The sequence below is a fragment of the Mytilus galloprovincialis genome, chromosome 5 (genome assembly GCF_965363235.1).
Source record: "Mytilus galloprovincialis chromosome 5, xbMytGall1.hap1.1, whole genome shotgun sequence".
In the NCBI taxonomy this organism is placed as follows: domain Eukaryota; kingdom Metazoa; phylum Mollusca; class Bivalvia; order Mytilida; family Mytilidae; genus Mytilus; species Mytilus galloprovincialis.
The window spans coordinates 54,821,168-54,844,117 of NC_134842.1; the positions used below are offsets into that span (position 1 = coordinate 54,821,168).

At 32.8% G+C, this 22,950-nt stretch overlaps 1 protein-coding gene across 1 annotated transcript; it reads right to left on the reverse strand.

Moving 5' to 3' along the window:
• Positions 1-836: 836 nt before the first annotated feature.
• LOC143074082 (uncharacterized) lies at positions 837-17,228 on the reverse strand. The gene is made up of 4 exons (XM_076249629.1): positions 17,122-17,228; positions 10,901-10,980; positions 10,434-10,499; positions 837-1,906 (listed from the first exon to the last, which is right to left on the reverse strand). The coding sequence occupies exons 1-4, from the start codon at positions 17,187-17,189 to the stop codon at positions 837-839; spliced, it is 1,284 nt and encodes a 427-aa protein (XP_076105744.1). The 5' UTR covers positions 17,190-17,228.
• Between the last annotated feature and the right edge of the window lie 5,722 nt (positions 17,229-22,950).

Here is a 22,950-nt window from a genome sequence, read left to right on the forward strand (position 1 = left end):
TTTAGTATTCACAACTGATACACACCATAGCAAATTTTACAATGACTATAAACCCCAACTAAGTTGGCTGATATAATAGATGTTAATATATGGACAGAGTGTTTGTGAAGCACTTAACATACCCAGTGGTATTACGTTGATTATAAGAACGTTCGCATAGTTAATATACCAAATGCTAAGCTAGTTGAAATCTAAACATAGATAGATCGATGATTATTTCCGATTTACACGATATATAGTGAGTGTCGTTAGGTATATATAAATAAGAAGTTGTGGTATGAATGACAATGAAACAACCCTCCATCCATATGTTTATTGACTAAGGTAATTGTCAATAACTTTTTCAATATATACCAGGTTTATTTTATAGTTCGTTTTTATATTGTATTGTTACAACACTGTCCCAGATTAGGGAAGGGTTGAGATCCCACTAACATGTTTAACCTGGCCACATTCTGTATGTATTAGCTAGTCCCAAGTCAGGAGCCTGTTATTCAGTGATTGTCGTTTGTTTATGAGTTACATATTTGTTTTTCGTAAATTTTTTGTACGTAAATTAGGCCGTTAGTTTTCTCGTTCGAATTGTTTTACATTGTCATTTCAGGCCATTGTGTAGCTGACTATGCGGTATTGGATTTGCTCATTGTTAAAGCCGTACAGTGACCTATATGTTTGGTAACTTCTGTGCCTGTTGGTCTCTGTTGGAGAGTTGTCTCATTTGCAATAATACCTAATCTTTTTTTTATACACACAATTGTTAATACAGCGTCATCACATGTATATAAAGAAAAGCATTTGTTACATTAAACAAAGTACAGCGTCAACAATGTATCCATTTATTGAGATTTAGCATCAGTGTAATCATGTAAGTTTGTGTTTTGATCGGTTTGAATTGAGAAAACAGTTTGTATCGTAACGTTTTTCAATAAATTGTAAGCATGCAGATTATCCTCATTTTTATCAAAAACTTTAGTATCACTTTCAACAACCGGAACTAATGCATTTTCTTTTTTTGTACTAGGAGGATAACTTGTAGAGATATTTTTGGTATTTTTCAATTCTTTTGATATCCCAAGGTTGTTTCCTATGCTCGATGAAATATCCTTCATTTCATCATTCAAAGATATACCATCTGCCATTCCTTGTTTATTACAGGTCGATATAGCTGCTTCTCTGATTTGTACACATTTATTGTGCTTAATAATCGTTTTTTGATAATCATCATTCCCCTTTTCTTTAAACTCTTCATCTGATAGAGAGGGTACTGCTGAATTTCGTTGGCAATCATGAACCATCACCGGTACTTCATAACTATGAGATGTTTGCTTCCAGTCGTCATTCAGAGGCTGGTATGGATGCAAGTATCCATCGCTTATCATTTGCGTACTAGAATCAGATGAATCGTCCGTATCCTTGTTTGAGACATGTGGTTCATCATACTGGTGAGTTGTTTCTTTCCATTCTTCATCAATCGTATGATAAGGATGAAGATAACTTGTTGTATCATTTTTGTCTGACTCATCAGAATTGTGGTTCTGATCTGATTCATGGATGGATAAGTAGCTATTATTTACACTTTTTGCAGAAACTGACGAGCTTCTTTTGTCATCTTCTAGATGAATAGGATACAGATAGCTTGTGTTGTCATTGTTTAGAGATATTTCATTCTGTAACACATTGATATTAGCATTTTCAACTAGCATGGTTTCGTCAATTTCATCGTAAATGCTTAAATTAGTGTCAACTAAAGAATCGCGTCCATTTGAAAGTGTTACGGGCACAGTAATATGCCTGGGTTCATTTTTAGTTTTCTTTCTGTATTTCTGGACTACATAACTTAGACCTAGAATTACTATTATGCAAGCAACAACAATGGAATAAATAACTATTTCTCTGTCTAGAAGACCTGAAAGCATTAAAGACATCAATTGAAAATTAAGTTTACGGAATATAAAATAATTGCTATTATTGAATTTGATCTAATTGAATTATCGACACTAATAAAACTGATACTGTCATTAACAGAAATTCGTCATATCGGCTAAAAAGTAAAATCACAAAAAACACTGAAAATTCAAAACGAAAAGTTCCTAATCAAATGGCTAAATCAAAAGCTCAAATACATCAAACGAATGGATAACAACTGTCATATTCCTGACATAGTACAGGCATTTTCATATGTAGAAAAAGGTCGATTAAACCTGATAAATTGACTTTGAAGCACTACATACAACTTATTTTCTATGGGAGATAATAAGCAATTAAGAAGGAAATGATGAATGTCGATATGTTTACAAATTTGTTTGTTTTACTAAACGATAGAATCAAAACTTGGAAACATATACTTTCTACATATTAATTATATTTTCTACTCAATCGTTGTCGAGGATATCATCTTATTTTATTTCCACTGATGTTTAAAAGACGATAAAAATGAAATTATTCGTATTTCGTTGTGTGATCTACCTTAAATATACATTATTGCAAGGATTTTTTTTTATTATTATTATATATATAAGTAGATATATAGATAAAAGAAAATGTGACTGAAAACAAACAAATGAATGAAATAAATTCAGTAGAAATGTTTTTCTGCTTTGACCAAATGATAATTAAAAAAACGAAACTACAGAATCGACTTTCAACCATCAACTACCGTAAATTGGGAAATTTTGGCGTCGGGATATTTTGGCGTTTTTCACTCAAAAGGCATGTATTCTATTTTGGTGTGTGTAATTTTGGTGCTTCGCCCAATCGATGTGTTTAATTTTAGAACAATAGAAGTGTACAAGCTCATTCATATTTCCCCTTATTTATCCATTGATCCAATGACCTCCACAAACTAGAAACACGACAAAGTTAACTAAATGAAGGATCCGGATACGAATGCAATTGCAAATAATTCCGTTTCTCAGGGTTGAACGCTTAAAGAAAGTGATTTTAAAAACATTATCTATTTTTTACAAAAATCATATGAAATAAATTTAAATCATTATGTCTATCACAACTACATGTACATGTTAATGATTATCAATTTAGGATTTAAATTTTAATCCTTATGCCTCTGGCAGTACATGTTAATTAATAGAAGATAACGGATAACAAGAAGTTTTTATATTATAATTACCAACAACGGTGTCTAATTAGCCATGTTGTCAGCAGTAGCCTGGCATATTAATGACATATGTGAATACAAATTCCAATTTTGTTTTCTTAACAATTTCATAAAATTGACAATTAAATAAAAATGTAATATTGTCGGAATTTATTTTTCAGATTTGACTATGTATAGAATTACAGGAAATATACGGAAGATATGATAACATAAGATATTCCCCCCAATATTAACATTACGATATCGTCGACCGGTCCTCGATTTTGGCGTTTCAATATTAAGTGTTTGATTTATTTTCGTGTGTTTAATTTTGGCACTCTAATTTGAGGCACCAAATAAACCAAAATAAAACTACAACTAAAATAACCCAATTAACGGTATCATATTAAATGCTTTTGTAGGAGTGTATTATGGACGTCAAGTTGGTTACTTATTCCCTATTCGTTACCTATTCCCTATTCCCTATTCGTTACCTATGTGTTACCTATTCTCTATTCCCTATTCGTTACCTATTCGTGACCTATTACCTATTCCCTATTCGTTACCTATTCGTTACATATTCCCTATTCCCTATTCGTTTCCTATTCGTTACTTATTCCCTATTCCTTATTCGTTACCTATTCGTTACTTATTCCCTATTCCCTATGCGTTACTTATTCCCTATTCCCTATGCGTTACTTATTCCCTATTCCCTATTCGTTACCTATTCGTTACTTATTCCCTATTCCCTATTCGATACCTATTCGTTACTTATTTCCTGTTCCCTATTCGTTACCTATGCGTTACTTATTCCTTATTCCCTATTCGTTACCTATTCGTTACTTATTCCTTATTCGTGACCTATTCGGTATTTATTCCTTATTTCCTATTCGTTACTTATTACTTATTCCTTATTCGTTACTTATTCGATTTTTGATATCCTTCTCCCTTTTTAATTGTTTATATTCTTATCTCTGGTTATAGTTCTAAATTTGTTAGATACTTATTTGTTTCTTATTTGATTTTTATACGTTCTACCTTTTAAATGTTTTATATTCGTATGTTTGAAGATCTGGTTCTTGGTTCGAAGAGGTGAAATCACCTTTTAGCGCTGGTATAAAAATGAAGATGTGGTATGATCGCCAATGAGACAACTCCCCACAATAGACAAAAATGACACAGAAATTAAAAACTATAGGTCACGATACGGCCTTCAACAATAAGCAAAGCCCATACCACGTGGTCAGCTATAAAACATGTCTCTGGCGGTAACTATGTGTTCTTAGAGATGAAATAACCCTATTAGCGCGGAAGTACCCGTTCCAGCGCTCGGTTTATTCCCTGTTACTTATTCGTTCCTTAATCGCTTTTAATACGCTTGGTATACGCTGCACCTTATTTAAATTGTTTTCTTGTTTCTAGTTGTAGATTTTGTTTCTAAGAGGTGATATAACCCTATCAGTGCGTAGCAGTTTCAGCGCTCGACTGATACCCTGTTACTTATTCGTTCCTCATTCGCGTATAATACGTGTGTTATACGTTGCACATTTTGAAAGAAAATGATTTTCAATTGATTTCTTGTCACTGGTGGTAAATTTGGGTTCGAAGGGGTGATATAACCCTATAAGCGCGTATGTACCTGTTTCAGCGCTCGACTGTTACCCTGTTACTTATTCATTTCTTATTCGCGTCTCATACATTTGTACGTTTATTAAACGTTGCACCTTTTAAAATAATGATTTTCAATTGTTTTCTTGTCTCTGGTGGTACCTATGAGGGGAAAAAACCTATTAGCGCATATGTACCATTTAAGCGCTACACTGTTATCCTGTTACTTATTCGTTCCTTATTCGCTTATAAAACGTGTGTTATACGTTCCAATTTTAAAAAGATATATTTTCGTGTCTCTGGTGGTAACTGCCGGTTCTGAGAGGTGAAATAACCCTATAGAACATATGTTCCCGTTTCAGCACTCGACTGATACCCTGTTACTATTCGTTCCGTATTCGCTTTTAATACGCGTGGTATACGTTGCACCTTGAAATAAATCGATTATCGATTGCTTTCATGTCTCTGGCGGTAATTATTTGTTCTCTGAGGTGAAAAAACCCTATTAGCGCATATGTACCCGTTTCACTGCTACACCGATACCCTGTTACTTATTCGTTCCTTATTCGCATATAATACGTGTGGTATACATTGCACCTTGAAATAAATCGATTTTCAAATGTGTTCATGTCTCTGGTGGTAATAATGTGTTCTTAGAGATGAAATAACCCTATTAGCGCGTATGTACCAGCGCTCGGATAATACCTTGTTACCTATTCGTTACTCTTTCGCTTATAATACGTTTGTTATACGTTGCACCTTTTTTTGGTTGGGTTCGTGTTGTTTGTTCTTTAGTTTTCTATGTTGTGTCATGTGTACTATTGTTTTTCTGTTTGTCTTTTTTATTTTTAGCCATGGCGTTTTCAGTTTGTTTTAGATTTATGAGTTTGAATGTCCCTTTGGTATCTTTCGTCCCTCTTTTAGAAAAGAATTTTCAATTGTGTTCATGTCTCTGGTGGTAACAATGTGTTCTTAGAGATGAAATTACCCTATTAGCGCGCATGTACCCGTTCGAGCGCTCGGATATTACCCTGTTTCTTATTCGTTCCTTATTCGCTTTTAATACGCGGGATATACGTTGCACCTTGAAATAAATCGTTTTCAACTGTGTTCATGTCTCTGGTTGTAATAATGTGTTCTTAGAGATGAAATTACCCTATTAGTGCGTATGTACTTGTTCCAGCGCTCGGATAATACCTTGTTACTTATTCGTTACTCTTTCGCTTATAATACTTTTGTTATACGTTGCACCTTTTAGAAAAGGATTTTCAATTGTGTTCATGTCTGTGGTGGTAACAATGTGTTCTTAGAGATGAAATCACCCTATTAGCGCATATGTACCCGTTCTAGTGCTCGGATAATATCCTGTTACTTATTGGTTACTTATTCGTTTTTAATACGCGGGGGATACGTTGCACCTCGAAATAAATCGTTTTCAATTGTGTTCATGTCTCTGGTTGTAACAATGTGTTCTTAGAGATGAAATGACCATATTAGCGCGTATGTTCCCGTTCCAGTGCTCGGATAAAACCCTGTTACTTATTCGTTCCTTGTTCGCTTTTATACGCGTGGTATACGTTGCACCTTGAAATAAATCGTTTTCACTTGTGTACATGTCTCTGGTGGTAGCAATGTGTTCTTAGAAATAAAATAACCCTATTAGCGGTATATACCCGTTCCAGCGCTCGGATAATACTCTGTTACTTATTCGTTACGTATTCGCTTATAATACGTTTGTTATACGTTACACCTTTTAGAAATGGATTTTCAATTGTGGTCATGTCTCTGGTGGTAACAATGTGTTCTTAGAGATGAAATAACCCTTTTAGCGCTCGAATAATAACTTGTTACTTATTCGAACTTAGCAACGAATAAGTAACAGGGTATCAACCGAGCACTGAAACGGGTAAAAAGTTCTAATAGAGTTATTTCACCTCTAAGAACACATAGTTACTTTCAGAGATACGAAAAAAAATCTTTTTAAAAGTACAACGTATAACAAAGGTATTATAAGCAAATAAGGAACGAATACGTAACAGGGTATTATATATAACGTGAGTTCAGTACAGGGGAAAGTAATGAAAAGTATAAAGGTAACCAAAGTATATCTTTTACAAATCAGCCAAATACCAGTCGAGCGCTAGAACGGATACATGTGCTCTAATAGGGTGATTTCACCTCTTAGAACCCCTAGTTACCACCAGATTCACGAATGTCTTCTTTTTTTTAAGTGCACGTATTTAAAGCGAATAAGGAACGAATAAGTAACAGGGTATCTGATGAGCGCTGAAACGGGTACATACGAGCTAATAGGATTTTTTCCCCTTCGTAGAATACATAGGTACCACCAGAGACAAGAAAACAATTGGAAATCCATTTCTAAAAGGTGCAACGTATAACAAACGTATTATAAGCGAATAAGTAATGAATAAGTAACAGGGTATTATCCGAGCACTGGAACGGGTACATACGCGCTAATAGGGTGATTTCATCTCTTAGAACACATTGTTACCACTAGAGACATGAACACAATTGAAAAACGATTTATTTCAAGGTGCAACGTATACCCCGCGTATTAAAAGCGAAAAAGGAACGAATAAGTAACAGGGTATTATCCGAACGCTCGAACGGGTACTTCCGCGCTAATAGGGTCATTTCATCTCTAAGAACACATAGTTGCCGCCAGAGACAAGAACACAATTGAAAATCATTTTCTAAAAGGTGCAACGTATAATACGCGTGTTATAAACAAGGTATTCCTCAAGCTCCGAAACGATGTACACCCCGCTAACATGTTTTATAGCTGACCATGCGGTATGGACTTTACTTATTGTTGAAGGCCGTATTGTGAACTATAGTTGTTAATGTCTGTGTCATTTTGGTCTACTGTGGGGAGCTGTCTCATTGGCGATCATACCACATCTTCATTTTTATACCAGCGCTAAAAGGTGATTTCACCTCTTCGAAACAAGAACCAGATCTTTAAACATACGGATATAAAACATTTAAAAGGTAGAACGTATAAAAATCAAATAAGAAACAGAATAAGTATCTAACATAGAGCAACAGAATCGGTTGAGCACAAACACATGTACATATAAATAGGTCATAAAAAGGTCATTTTACCTCAACAAATTTAGAACTATAACCAGAGATAAGAATATAAACAATTAAAAAGGGGGAAGGATATCAAAAATCGAATAAGTAACGAATGAGGAATAAGTAATAAGTAACGAATAGGTAATAAGAAATAAGTAACGAATAGGTCAAGAATAAGGAATAAGTAACGAATAGGGAATAAGGAATAAGTAACGAATAGGGAATAAGGAATAAGTAACGAATAGGGAATAGGGAATAAGTAACGAATAGGTAACGAATAGGGAATAGGGAATAAGTAACGAATAGGTAACGAATAGGGAATAAGGAATAAGTAACGAATAGGGAATAGGGAATAAGTAACGAATAGGTAACGAATAGGGAATAGGGAATAAGTAACGAATAGGTAACGAATAGGGAATAGGGAATAAGTAACGAATAGGTAACGAATAGGGAATAAGTAACGAATAGGTAACGAATAGGTAACGAATAGGTAACGAATAGGTAACGAATAGGTAACGAATAGGGAATAGGGATAAGGGAATAGGTAACGAATAGGTAACGAATAGGGAATAGGGAATAGGTAACGCGTAGGTAACGAATAGGGAATAGGGAATAGGTAACGTATAGGTAACGAATAGGGAATAGGTAACGAATAGGTAACGAATAGGGAATAGGGAATAGGTAACGAATAGGGAATAGGGAATAAGTAACGACTAGGGAACTAATAGGGAATAGGGAATAAGTAACGAAAAAGGTAACGAATAGGGAATAGGGAATATGTAACGAATAGGTAACGAATAGGGAATAGGGAATAGGTTACGAATAAGGAATAGGGAATAGGTAACGAATAGGTAACGAATAGGGAATAGGGAATAGGTAACGAATAGGGAATAGGGAATAGGTAACGAATAGGGAATAGGGAATAAGTAACGCATAGGCAACGAATAGGGAATAGGGAATAAGTAACGAATAGGTAACGAATAGGAAATAGGGAATAAGTAACGAATAGGTAACGAATAGGGAATAGGAAATAGGGAATAAGGGAATAAGTAACAAATAGATAACGAATAGGGAATAAGTAACGAATAGGTAACGAATAGGGAATAGGGAAGAGGTAACGAATAGGTAACGACTAGGGAATAGGGAATAGGTAATAAGTAACGAATAGGGAATAGGGAATAAGTAACGAAAAGGTAACGAATAGGTAATAGGGAATAGGGAATAGGTAACGAACAGGGAATAGGTAACGAATAGGTAACGAATAGGGAATAGGTAACGAATAGGGAATAAGTAACGAAAATGGAATAGGTAACGAATAGGTAACGAATAGGGAATAGGGAATAGGGAATAGGTAACGAATAGGGAATAGGGCATTAGTAACCAACTTGACGTCCATGAATTTATTGTTGTTTGCTTTCTGTAAAGTGTCAGACAGATATTTTTGTTCCGAAAGAGATTTTATTATAATCAGTATTAATTCAAAACGCCTTTTGTGAATGAAAGTTCATTGGAAAGGGGCATTTTTTTGGGCTTTCATCAAACCACCCATAAAGAGTTGTTACGGGGTACTTAACATTTAGAGAACGTTGCATTCTCTATAGATTAACTATATGTATCAGATTTAATCCCGCATTGTGAATTTTGGTGCAAAATAATGTACCCTCTGAAAACATTTAGTGCTACAATCTTACGATTAGTAAATTGCTTCTTTAACTCCCCTCCCCTCATAATAACCACACATCGATTGAAAAATATCACAACAAATAATTCATATGCATTTCGAAAAAATTAAAAATGGCAAAATTTGAAAAAACAAACCAGTTTTAATGATATTTTCAATTCTTTTTTTTTGTAATGGATTTTAATGTACAGTTAAATTTGTCTTATATCTTGACTTACGTCTAGAAATTGGCAGTGAGGGTCGGTTAAAGACAAAACTTTACGATTTAAATGATGAATTCAGCTTCCTTATTGTGAACTTTTTATTTCTATGTTGCAACATAGCAGCAGCGCCTTTAACGGAGTATATATGTCCCAATTTATACGATATTTGCAGGCTTGTATTCCCTGTCAAGATTTCCTTGATTGCGGGTTGCTGCTCACAACTATTAAATCAACAGTTCAAAATGGTGAAGTTGACATCATTCCTTCGTAAAATTTACGGACTCAATCACGAGTTTGTTCACCGTTATAGAATATCCGTTTCACAGATGAAATCAGATATGTTCTTTATGTCCTAACTATAATTCCGGTACTTTTTACGAAAGTAACCTACTGAATTAGACTAATTACCGGGTTCGTACATGTAATAATTTGAGCACCACGACGGGTGCCTCATGTGAATCAAAATATGCTCACCATTCCGGAGCACCTGAGATTATCAATTTTTGGTGTTGTTCGTGTTAGTAGGTCTTTCGTTTTCTATGTTGTGTCGTAGTACTATTATTTTTCTGTGTTTTGTTTTTCATTTTTTTTCAGCCATGGTGTTGTCACTTTATTTTTGATCTATGAGTTTGAATGTCCCTCTGGTATATTTCGCCCCTCTTTTATCTGTCTTTGGTATAAATTTAAAAATGCAGTTGGAAATATTCAAACTAGTTCTTAAATAAAAAATATATTTAAATACACCAACCATCGCTACTTTTTGTTATTTCCGATTCTTCAGACAAGTTTGGCGCTGTTGTTTGTGCATAATTCTCTACAAAAATAAAACAATTATATGAAAAGTATTAAACGTATATGCTGATCATTCTGACGCTTTCCAAGGTTATGGCAAATGCGGCTACAAAATGCACAAAGTTGTGAATGTATTGAGGATTTATTGTGCAGAAACGGACGAGCTTCTTTTGTCATCTTCAAGATAAATTAGATACAGTTAGCCTGTGATGTCAGTATTTACAGATATCTCATTCTCAAAGATATTAATATATGCATTTTCAACAAGTATGGATTTTTTATTTTTTTTTACATTATATTACCTACATGTAGTTCTTTTTCAAAGAAATCCTGCAAAAGAACATTTGCAAAAGATTGCCAAAATCACGTTTTTTGGTATTCTGCACTTTATAATATTTGCAAGTACACATTCTTATGTTTTACCTGTGTAGCAAGTTGTTGACTGCGAAGACGCTGGTTCAGTTAATATCGATTCATTCACACATCCAAGAGCATTATCACACCTAAAAAAATAAATAAGCGTCTTTGAAATAGATGTTCTGTTATGGAATGCTGACATCTCTTTAATTCTCTCTAACACCGCTTTGATATTCTTTAATTTGACTCCGTTAATTGGTCAATGTGACTCCTTCAGATGCATTTTGTTTTTTATGTTCATCATCGTAAAAAATCGTGCAACTGAGTTAACAGAAATATTTCTCATATATAATTTAGAACTATTATGTTATTGATCAGATTATTTTTAAAGACATTAAACGACGTTAAACTATGTGATTTAATATGAAAATGGAATATTAAATGATAAAGCATTTTGGATTTGTGTTTAATTTCTTATTATAATGTTGTTGTAATATATTACTCCTCAACACATACTTTTAGTTGGGTAACATCTTTAGAAATACGGCATTTCATTTCAGATATTAATTTTTGGGGATATGTAAACAAACAAAACTAAACGAACAAAAAAAACTAGTCCAAATAATTATGACGTCTGGCAAGGCTCTTTTATCATTTTATGGGACGCCTTCCTACGACGGCATAACGCTGAAGCCATTTTTTTACATCTTGACTTTTTGATCAAACTTAGGTCGCAAAGTTCCCCCCAAAGTTTGCTCTCAAAGTCCAGACGTAAAAATGGCTTCAGCGTTATGACGTCGTAGGAAGGCGTCCCAGAAGAAAAATAATAGTCTTGCCAGACGTAATAATTATTTAGACTGGTAAAATACATGCATACATTCTCAATGTTCTGCTCCCCTACATACATATTAAATATGACATAATAACAAAATATGATACTAAACTTTTAGTATAACTAAACTTGATGATTTCTGCATGTTCAGTTGTTAAAATGGTGGCCCTTATCACAAGCAAGTCTATTCGTAATCATGAACATTCATCGTGTTGTGCCTAATTTTTTACCATTGCTCTATTCCGGTTTTTGATAAGAATTTGAATTAACAATCTCAATGCCAGTCTCCCTTAAATCTGGATCATCCGGTCAGCACAAGTACGTAAGTTGTCAGCAGATTTATAAATTTATAAATTATAAAGAAACTAAGGTTTCAACTCCCTCAGGCAAAGTTGGCTTTAGATGAATTTGGCTATTATTTTAGGTATTTTTTGACATACAGCTCTTCAACGGTTTCGGTACTTATACATCTTCGGATTTCAAATATTTGGCTTTGAGCGTTCCTGATGAAGGTAAATCCAGAAAAGCGCTTCGGACGCAAGAAATTAATAACGTGTTGTTTTCAATATATATCATGACAAATAACGTTTTTGCATATTTGTTCATTTTTGCGCCTGTCCCAAGTCAGGAGCCTCTGGCCTTTGTTAGTCTTGTATTATTTTAATTTTAGTTTCTTGTGTACAATTTGGAAATTAGCATGGCGTTCATTATCACTGGACAAGTATATATTTGTTTAGGGGCCAGCTGAAGGACGCCCCCGGGTGCGGGAATTTCTCGCTACATTGAAGACCTGTTGGTGACCCTCTGCTGTTGTTTTTTATTTGGTCGGGTTGTTGTCTCTTTGACACATTCCCCATTTCCATTCTCAATTTTATTTCAATGACTAAACATTTTAGTGGTTCGTAACATATTTTTTTTTACATAATTTAAAGACATCTTTGATTAAAACAGGGACCTTTTCCTTTCCCAACGAAAATGAGATATTGTATTCCTCTATTAACACGTCATGCACACTTATTCAATTTTAAACATTCCATTTTTTTACCCGGCCACATTTATAATGTACCTCCTTCAAGTCATTAGCCTGTAAATCAGTAATTGTCGTAAGTACATGTTTGTATTTTTTTTCCTCAATTGTTTTGATATAAATGCTGGCGTTATTTCTTGCTTTAATCATTTTACTAATTTTAAAGCTGACTTTACATTATGGTCGATAATCACTAACGGTCGAAAGGTGGATTATTGTCTAGTTGGCAGCCATGCCACGTCCACTTTTCATATTGTAAATTTAAGATAATCAGAGGAAACATAGGACAGCTTGGTCACGTTTGTTACGCAAAGCATAACATTCATATAAAAAATTGCCTAACTGGTAGATTGAAGATATGTCACAAGTTCGTTAAGGGAACAGATAGAAACAGAACATCCGTATTTTGACTTTGAGATTAAGAGATTCATTGGTATATATTTTACATTACCAACCAACTATTAATTCTTTTGCTTAAGGTTTTTAAGAAACATTGACAACAGATGCATATATAAAAAGATTAATTTAAAATTGAAGGAAATTCTACTGTGAATTTAAAACAGAGTTAGTTCCAACATACTATGACGCGAAGCAGATTTTTTTTGTCATGAAGCAAAATGCATATTTGCCTGGATTTACGTGAAATTTTACATGAAGAGTTCGCAGGACCACCTCAGTTGATTTATTGATAACCAAGCAATGTAGTAGAAAGGAGTATAAAAAAAGGAAAGAATGAACCTAATATTCTTATTACAGTTTTTGTTTTTAGGTTAAACATATGTGCATCCCTTATTGATACGACGAAATACGTAATCATAATAAAGCATTGGAAATTGCGTCATACATATAGGTGTTGAAAATATTCTTAGTACATATCTTATCTGCTTTTGGAAATCAGAAATACTGTACGTCAGTTAGTATCTTTCAATCGTTTGATTTAAGATCACGTTGTTATGTCTTTGGAATAAATAATGTTATAATATATGATAAAACAAAGTATATGACCAGGAAAAGTCGTGATTTCGTGTATCAATACATACGCTGAAATATTATTAAACAATTACCAGAACTAAAATCAGATGTATAGCGCACATGTCGATGTTATTCACCAGTTCATTTATCTCAAATATACAATGAGACATTCATTTTAAGACTCAAGATATCACACCTCATTGCAATATCAAGACTGTCTATTGAATTTAAAATACATTAAATGTATAAGAAGCATCGATTAGAAAACAATTAACTGCTAAACATCTACAATACTATCTATATATTTTAGGTGTGAATAGTTGGCGCATTTGCTTTCATTCAACAGAACCTGATCAGTAAACATTAACAGTCTATAATTACTTGCAATATAGTAAAGTTAAGCTAATTTTCACAGTTATGTTTGACCTTGGATATATTGGCTAAAGCTTTTATGTCTTAGAAAAATATTTCAAGAGCTGAGTTCATCTTCCCAATTACGAACTCTCCATTTCTATGAAACAACATACCAGTGTCCATATCATCAGACCTTTATATCTCTAAATTGATACGATATTTCTGAGCTATCATTTATTTTCTTTCAAGACTTTCTTGATAGAGGATTGCTGCTGACAAGGACGATATTCAACAAAGAGTTTCAACTGTCGACGTGAAAATCAGCCATTCGAAGATTTTGCGGACGCCATCACGAGTTGGTCGAAGGTTGGGGTATCTGTTTCCCATATATGTCGACGAATAGGTTCCACAATGTTTGCAATTCGTCTGTCCATTTTCCTCGGATGTGACCGACCGAAATAGACTCATCATAGCGTCTGTTCTTACAAGAGAACCAAAACGGGTGCCTTATGTGTATCAGGATCTGCTTACCCATTCTAAAGCACATAAGATCACCCAATGTCTTGGTGGTTTTCGTGTAGCTAATTTTGTAAACTGTTGTTTGTATTTTGATCCTTTATAATACATTTTTGGCATGAAATTGTCTGTTTGTTTTCGACGGTTCCTTTTAATCTTTTTAGCAGCTCTTTTATTGGCGAGATCATGACATTTTTTTGTACGGTATGGGTTTTTCATTGTTGAAGGGCGTATGGTTTCATATAACGTAACGGTACCCAAATTGCACCGAGTACCCAAATTGCACCTATTAAGCCAAAATAGTAAAAATAATCTAACAAGATTTCCTAGAGACCGTAAACAATTTGTATTTTTATGATTTGATACTATGCACATCTTTCAACATAGGTAAAACTATTTAGATATGCACAAAACGTTCACAGAATTTATCAACAGGTGAAAAGTTTGCTAAAAAAGCAAAATGTACTGAAACGTCGCCATGCGACGTCATCAAAACGTCATCTTTTTAAAATGATCAAATACAATATGTTACAAGTATCCATTTAAAAAAAAATAAAGAGTAAGCATGGACTAATATCCAATTGTTCAAAATATTTGAAGAAATTAAACAAAAGCTCTGTTATTAGAATTCTGACAGTGCGAATTTAAGCATAGATGCAATTTGGGTACTCCTCATTTCAGAATCATTAATGGTTTGGAGGTCAGTTTAGACCAATTTTTCTATGATTCCATATGGATTAAAAATGAAATTGGTGTACTTCTATAATAAAGAAGGATACGGCTACAAAATAAACACAGAATGGAAATTTTTGTCTTTATCATAAAAAAACGTAGGTGAAAAAACTGTCAAAATAGGTGTAATTTGGGTACCGTCACGTTAACTGCTTAAATCAACTTAGTTTAAACTTAAGTGGTTAGTTGTCTCATTTGACAAGCATACCATCTCCATTTTTTATAAAGAATTATTGTTGTTACAGTTAATTTAATTATACAGTGTATATTGATATTTGGAACAGTGTATTTAAACAGAAAATCAGTTGTAGTATATATCATGCCTTTGTAATGATTTTTAATAGAAATCTCGACATTTTCTATTTAGGTGGTGTCAATTGATTTTATCTAACTTATTCAGCGTTGCATTGAAATTGCAAATTATGTGTTCTTTGTATTTAAAATAATTTTGTTTTATCAGTGTTGTTTTTCAGCCTTATTGATTTATTTTGTTATTCATAATTGTCATCCCTACGCTTTAAAATGTAGGTTCGTTTGCACAACTAGATACTAGAACAAACCCGCGAAATCTGCGGGCATGAAGAGCGTGGCTGAAATTATGTAAAAAGTATTAGAATTCATAGAGACAGGACAATTTTATTTAGCCCTCCCCCTTTTTTCCAAAGACCTTTATTTATTTTTATTGTTTATTTTCAATTATTTTTATGGTTGTTTTTTTTTTTGTATACTATGAACATAGTACATATATACTATAAATAAAGTGTATTTGATATCAATTCCAAGTTTACTATCCATGGCGAACAACCACTGATATATTTTCATTTACTATATAAAGAGTCTTTTTATGATATATATATATATACATCAGTGACCGCTGTGGATAGTATATTTTGAATTGATAGTCTTTATACAATATATCAGTGACCGCCATAGATATTAAATTTGGAACTGATAGTCTACATACTATATCAGTGACCGCCGTGGATAGTAAAAATGGAATTGATAACAGATAGCAAATAAACTTTATTTTATGTATATTCATGATCATATTAAAAATACGCGAAAATAATTGTCCTGTCCCCAATGACCCCAAGTACTTGTGGAAATTATGAGTAATTTTAAAACTGTCTTAAACGGAAGTCTTGACTAGGACTTAAAAGTCCGTCCGATGACGGAAACCATATCCGGACGCCTTTATTTTCGTTTTCCCCCCGAAATAACTCAAACTGAATAATCATATGTGAGGATGACAAATGCGACTATGCATGGTACCTTAGTGACACAGAGGCATGATGACTAATTGATTGTGGAAGGAAGAGAAGCGACACACAAAATGAGGTCTTCTCATTTAATAGTATAGATGTTATCACCAGCCCATTAGTCTAAACTTCGGTGTTGACATGAATATCAATTATTTGGTCATTTTTTTCTTTATAAATTTCTTATTTGCAAAAGTATGAATTATTCGAAATACTAAGGATTTTCTTATCCCATGCATATATTACCTTTATCGGATTTGGCACAACTTTCTGGAATTTTAGGTTCTCAATGCTCTTCAACTTTCTACTTGTTTGGCTTTATAACTATTTTGTTCTGAGCGTCACAGATGAGTCTTATATAGTCAACACGCGTCTGATGTATCAAATTATAAGCCTTGTACCTTTGTAAACTGTTTATGATATATTGTTTTTATATGTATATACGTTTTGTTATATATATATTTCAACAAACAAGACCATCCCCAACATGAAGAACACACTAAATGTATATGGGCTACATTATTGTAATATCTCAACGTTGATAACTTTAGCTTTTTTCCATTTATTAAATGCACTTGAAATAAAAGAAACGTACCTTTGATGAAATGCACAGGCACATTTCCGTAAACATAATTTGCCATACTGGTTTGTCTTACAAGGCATACATGAACCATCTTTAAATCTGAATCCAATTGTGCATCCTATACAATACAAAATACTATTCATACAGGTTCATAATTGTCCAAAAAACACTTTTTTTTTAAAAGCGAAAGTTCCCAACGTTTGGCCGCTTATGCATAAAATAACATTTTAATCTGGAAATCTAAAAAAAAATGATAAGTGTAAACTTTAAAGTTTTCTATATATATACATTTCTGTTTTGATTTTCTATATACTTATAACCGGACATATTATATGTTCTTTCACTTCCCTTGAAATCGCGGCTTGCCTCCTCGTGAGAATACTTTAATAGTAGATTACAATTAAATTAGAAAAAAGTGTTGCATATTTATTTTTTCATCGTATGATTTTCGTATAGACACTTTATGGTGTATGGTCTTTATGTAAGAACTTTTATATAATGACCCCAAAAGACGCAAACCAATTAATCTAATAGCGATTATATTCACATTACTTTGATTGACGACATGCACAGTTTGCTATGACAGAAAATTATAACCCACTCCTAAAATTCATTTTTGTTTCACACAAATGCAGTGATACGTACCAACACATTTCCCATCGAATAGCGTATGGTCATAGCAACATGAAAGATTTCTAAAACAAAAAAAGAGCAGTGCTATATGTTTATCATTAATAGGAAGTCATAAAGGTCATATGTATGATAAATTAAGTAAAGTAGTAAACGAAAAAACTTATCAGAAGACGAAAGACACAACCATATAATTTATTCACTTTTATTATCAGAAAATACACGTATAATAATTTGACAACAACCAGCAAATATGGGCATATGTTACATGATTTGGTAAGTATACAACGCTGTCTTTAAGAAAATAATTATGTGTTATACAAACATATATTTTCTTTTCCTGTAAGATAAAAATGTTAGAAATGAAATAACATAAAAACAAAACGGAAGTAGGAATACTAAACGTCTTTGTTTTTATGAGTTATGCCTAATTCAATTACTGTATATTATGTAGTTCACAGATAAATCTGTTAGTTTTAAACTAGCATTTCATCTGAATAGATATAAGTTCGTCGTTTTTAAATTAAATGGAGGTTTAACTATAGTTCTAGTACGTAGTGGTTTAAGAAAGCACTGATTTGAATATAAAGCATGCAGTCCTATCTATAATTCACTACAATCACGCAATAGCTGATGATGGGTGTGAACATAGAAAAATAATTTCAGATACAAATTAAATAAAATTGAGAATGGAAATGGGGAATGTGTCAAAGAGACAACAACCCGACCAAATAAAAAACAACAGCAGAGGGTCACCAACAGGTCTTCAATGTAGCGAGAAATTCCCGTACCCGGGGGCGTCCTTCAGCTGGCCCCTAAACAAATATATACTAGTCCAGTGATAATGAACGCCATACTAATTTCCAAATTGTACACAAGAAACTAAAATTAAAATAATACAAGACTAACAAAGGCCAGAGGCTCCTGACTTGGGACAGGCGCAAAAATGCGGCGGGGTTAAACATGTTTGTGAGATCTCAACCCTCCCCCTATACCTCTAACCAATGTAGTAAAGTAAACGCATAACAATACGCACATTAAAATTCAGTTCAAGAGAAATCCGAGTCTGATGTCAGAAGATGTAACCAAAGAAAATAAACAAAATGACAATAATACATAAATAACAACAGACTACTAGCAGTTAACTGACATGCCAGCTCCAGACTTCAATTAAACTGACTGAAAGATTATGATTTCATCATATGAACATCAGGCACAATCCTTCCCGTTAGGGGTTTAAAGCATTCTATTGAAGTGACAGCTCAGAAACTCTGGTTACAGTGATATTGTTTGCCTTAAATTAATGGAGAATAAAGGCGTTTTCCCCTGGAAAAGAATCCCAATTTGAAAAAAAATGGCTTAAAATATTTCCAAAAAGACAACTTTTTTCCCAAGCAGTGCAGTCTCAGTAGTAATTGTGCATGAATTCAAACTGAAACATACTCATTTATACATTTGTCATGCTTAAAATTACTATATGAGCAATTTTTAGGGTCTATTTATGTATCATCACTGACAAAAAGGGGTCTTATTTCAAAGCAGGGTTTGACTCTTGAAAGGGGTCTGTAAATTGAAGTTTCAGTCAAATTCATGGTTTATTCTAAATTTCCCAAATTTGATGAAAATTACGCATATTTTCGCAATAAAAAGGGTAGAGGTAGTTTTGAAAAAAGCCAACAATATCACTGCGGTTAGAAAACATCTATTAAAGTACTTGTCATCAAATGCTGTTAAAGGCTGTGTGATTTTTTAGGAAGAAAGAACTAGACCATGTTAATATTTAGGTACTGACATGATTTAACAAACTTTACAAAATTGTCCGTTAATAAATTTTTAAATTATTTAGAAACTAAAGTTTCAACTTCCTCAGGCAAAGTTGACTTTCGATGGATTTGGCTATTTATTTTAGGCATTTTTTACATAAAGCTCTTCAACAGTTTCGGTACTTAAACATCTTCGGATTTCAAATGTTTGGATTTGAGCTTTCCTGATGAAGGTAAATCTAGAAAAGCGCTTCGGACGCAATAAATTATTAAACGTGTTGTTTTCAATTTTTAGTATTGATTTTGTAAGCCACGGACAGGGCTAATCTTTATCACTGGCTGTATTTTAATAAGTACGTATTGCTTTCGTATTTCAAACGAAATACGTCAATACCCCAAAACAATTTCTGACTATTATAATCCATACGATGTATCAAAAACAAGTTGCTTTCTTTAAAAAAGAAAAGCAATACATGAACCTAAGACCGCTGACTGCCGGGTCACCAAAGGATTGTTGCTGAATTTGTGTTTGCTTTTGAATTGAAATAATTGACTGTGAATAGAAGAAGCCAGTTGAAAGTGCATATTTACAGCTTCTATTTGAATAGTTCTTTTAAAGCTCGACTATTTTATTTATTACTTGGGAATGTACATAATTTTTCCGATAACATATTTTTGAACATCCTGGCACTTAAAATTTCCAGGAGGTGAAATTATCGGTACTTTACCTCAAACTCTATGGGAAAATACAATTTTTAATTCCAATTTAAAACCAAAACGGTAAAAGATATCACAAAGATTTTTAAAACACATGTCTAATATGATAAGGAGATTTGAAAAAAACGATCTCAAATTAAATTTATGTGATTTAACAAAAAAGAATTGAGTTTTAAGTTTGTGTACCTATATATGGTAAAACACTAGGATTTGCCACCGCTTCAACTCCAATATTCAAATAGATAAACGCAATCTAATTATCTGATTGGTCAATCTTTAGCTGTGATCAAGCATGAAATTACCATTTTGCAAATCCTTGTTTCTACAAACCGGATGACTTATGCAAATTGCACAAACTAATCGCAATAAGAATTTATGCACTCAGTTTGATTAATAATCTGGAATTCTGGATGCATTTATTTTATTTATCATATTTTTATATTTTGTTTCCTACATGAATGCCTTTATATTCTCAACTCGTATTTGAAGCTGTCTTTACTCATGGTAGATGTTGTATTCGTTGAAACCTGTGGCATGCAATTGATAGTAACCTCTTATGAAGAGATTTATTTTGGTCTCATAAAACATCTCAAATTTTAAGGATTTCCTGATTTTACTTAAATCAATTCAAACATTCTACAGGGAAACTTGGTTTTTGCCAAAGAATTTATTAATTCAGAAGTTTATGAAAACCTGTACACACTTTCAATCAAAATAATCAATTTATATAAAAAGGTATGTAGATATAAAAAGATACCAGCATTAAAATGATGTATGCCAGACACGAGTTAAGTCTACAAAAAAAAAAGCATCAGTGACGCTCGAATGACAAAAGTTAAAAAGCTCAATAAATTACAAAGTTAAGGAATCTATTCCTTAGGTAGACAATCCTTAGCTTTTCGAAAAAGGTCAAAGTTTATAATAGGACAGTGACTCAAAAAAGAAACATAAGAGAAACAACTCGAGGTCAGAATACCGTTAGTAATGATGACCGTGCTTGAAAGTCACATGGTAAGCTCTTTCTGCCGTGTCCTGAATTAAGATATAACAAAAACGAAAATGCGCTTTCACGAGTGAGTTTGATATTATTGCAGGCGAGCAGTATTTTAGCACACGAAATAGTAAATAGAAAGCATACTGATACTCAGAAAAAGAATACGCATTTGCGTCATCACATTTATTAATCTAATAGTTGAATTCGAATGTCAAACGGACTACATTTAATGTTTTGACTCCGGATTCATTTACATTTTATCCGGAATTTTTGAGAACGCAAACCGATAGACTAAGTGTGCTTTTCAAATGTTATCTATAATGTGAATGAACCAAGACGTTCAATGTTTTATTCCTTTTGATATACACTATATAAATATATCAAAAAGGGATGAAACATTAGAAATTATTAAAATAGTTCTTCTGATTTGTGGTGATTTATAAAGCAATACCTTCTGCTTGGGGCAAACTTATTAAAAAGATCACATCTACCAGAGAGTTTTAAATTCTAAATAACATTTATTCAAAGTTGCAACATCCTGTTAAATCTAAATCGCAGGGCTTTTAATTCACTAAATAAGTAATACACGAGTTTAAGAAAAGTAGGGCTTTCTTTTTACCTGTAAAACTCACGTGTACTGATGTAATTAAATCATGTATAGTGCCATGTCATTAAATTTGACAAAAAAATATTTTAAAACTTCATAACAACCAGGGATTTAGTAAGATCACCAAGGTAGCTATATAGTTTTCATAAAATCCAAGTTGATTTGAAAAAGTTATTAAAAAACTTAAAGTATACTATCTCTATTTTGTTCGAACTGCAAATTCTAGCTTTTTTGACCTAGATTAATTCAATTCTTAAATTTGACAGCAAAACAACAAAAAACAAAATAACCTGGGATTCAGTAAGCTTAATATATATCTAAGACAGCTGCATAGTTTGATGAAAATCCAAGTTGATTTGAAAAAGTTATAAAAAAAAATAAAGTGCTATCTCTATTTTGTCCGATTTGCAAATCCTAGCTTTTTTTACCAAGATTACTTTAATTCTTTTAAAATTTTACAGCAATACAACAAAAAACTAAATGAAATGAGATCCATTAAGCTTGATATATATGTAAGATATCTGCATAGTTTGATGCAAATCCAAGTTGATTTGAAAAAGTTATTAAAAAAATTAAAGTGTACTATCTCTATTTTGTCCGAATTGCAAATCCTAGCTTTTTATACCAAGATTACTTTAATTCTTAAATTTTACAGCAATACAACAAAAAACTAAATGAAATGGGATTCAGTAAGCTTGATATATATGTAAGATAGCTGCATAGTTTTATGCAAATCCAAGTTGATTTGAAAAAGTTATTAAAAAAATTAAAGTGTACTATCTCTATTTTGTCCGAATTGCAAATCTCTCTCTCCTTCGTTTCGCTAATTTAAAAAACATCTTGAAACCTTAGCTATATTGTATTAATAATTGTCATAATAAGACCTTTTGACAGTAAACATTTAAACAATCGATTGTTTTCATCAGATTCAGGCATTTCCCATTATTGTTTTAAATTGTCAAACATATCATAGGTTGTAACGATCTCCACCCCTTAGTCGTACATAATACTTCCACCATTAAACATTTTAAACGCACCGAGTGTTTGCCAGTACACCAGACACCTTTATTTAAAAGATTGATAACGTATTCTAAGCTATTTACAATCAAAAAACGTGTATCTTGGGTTTT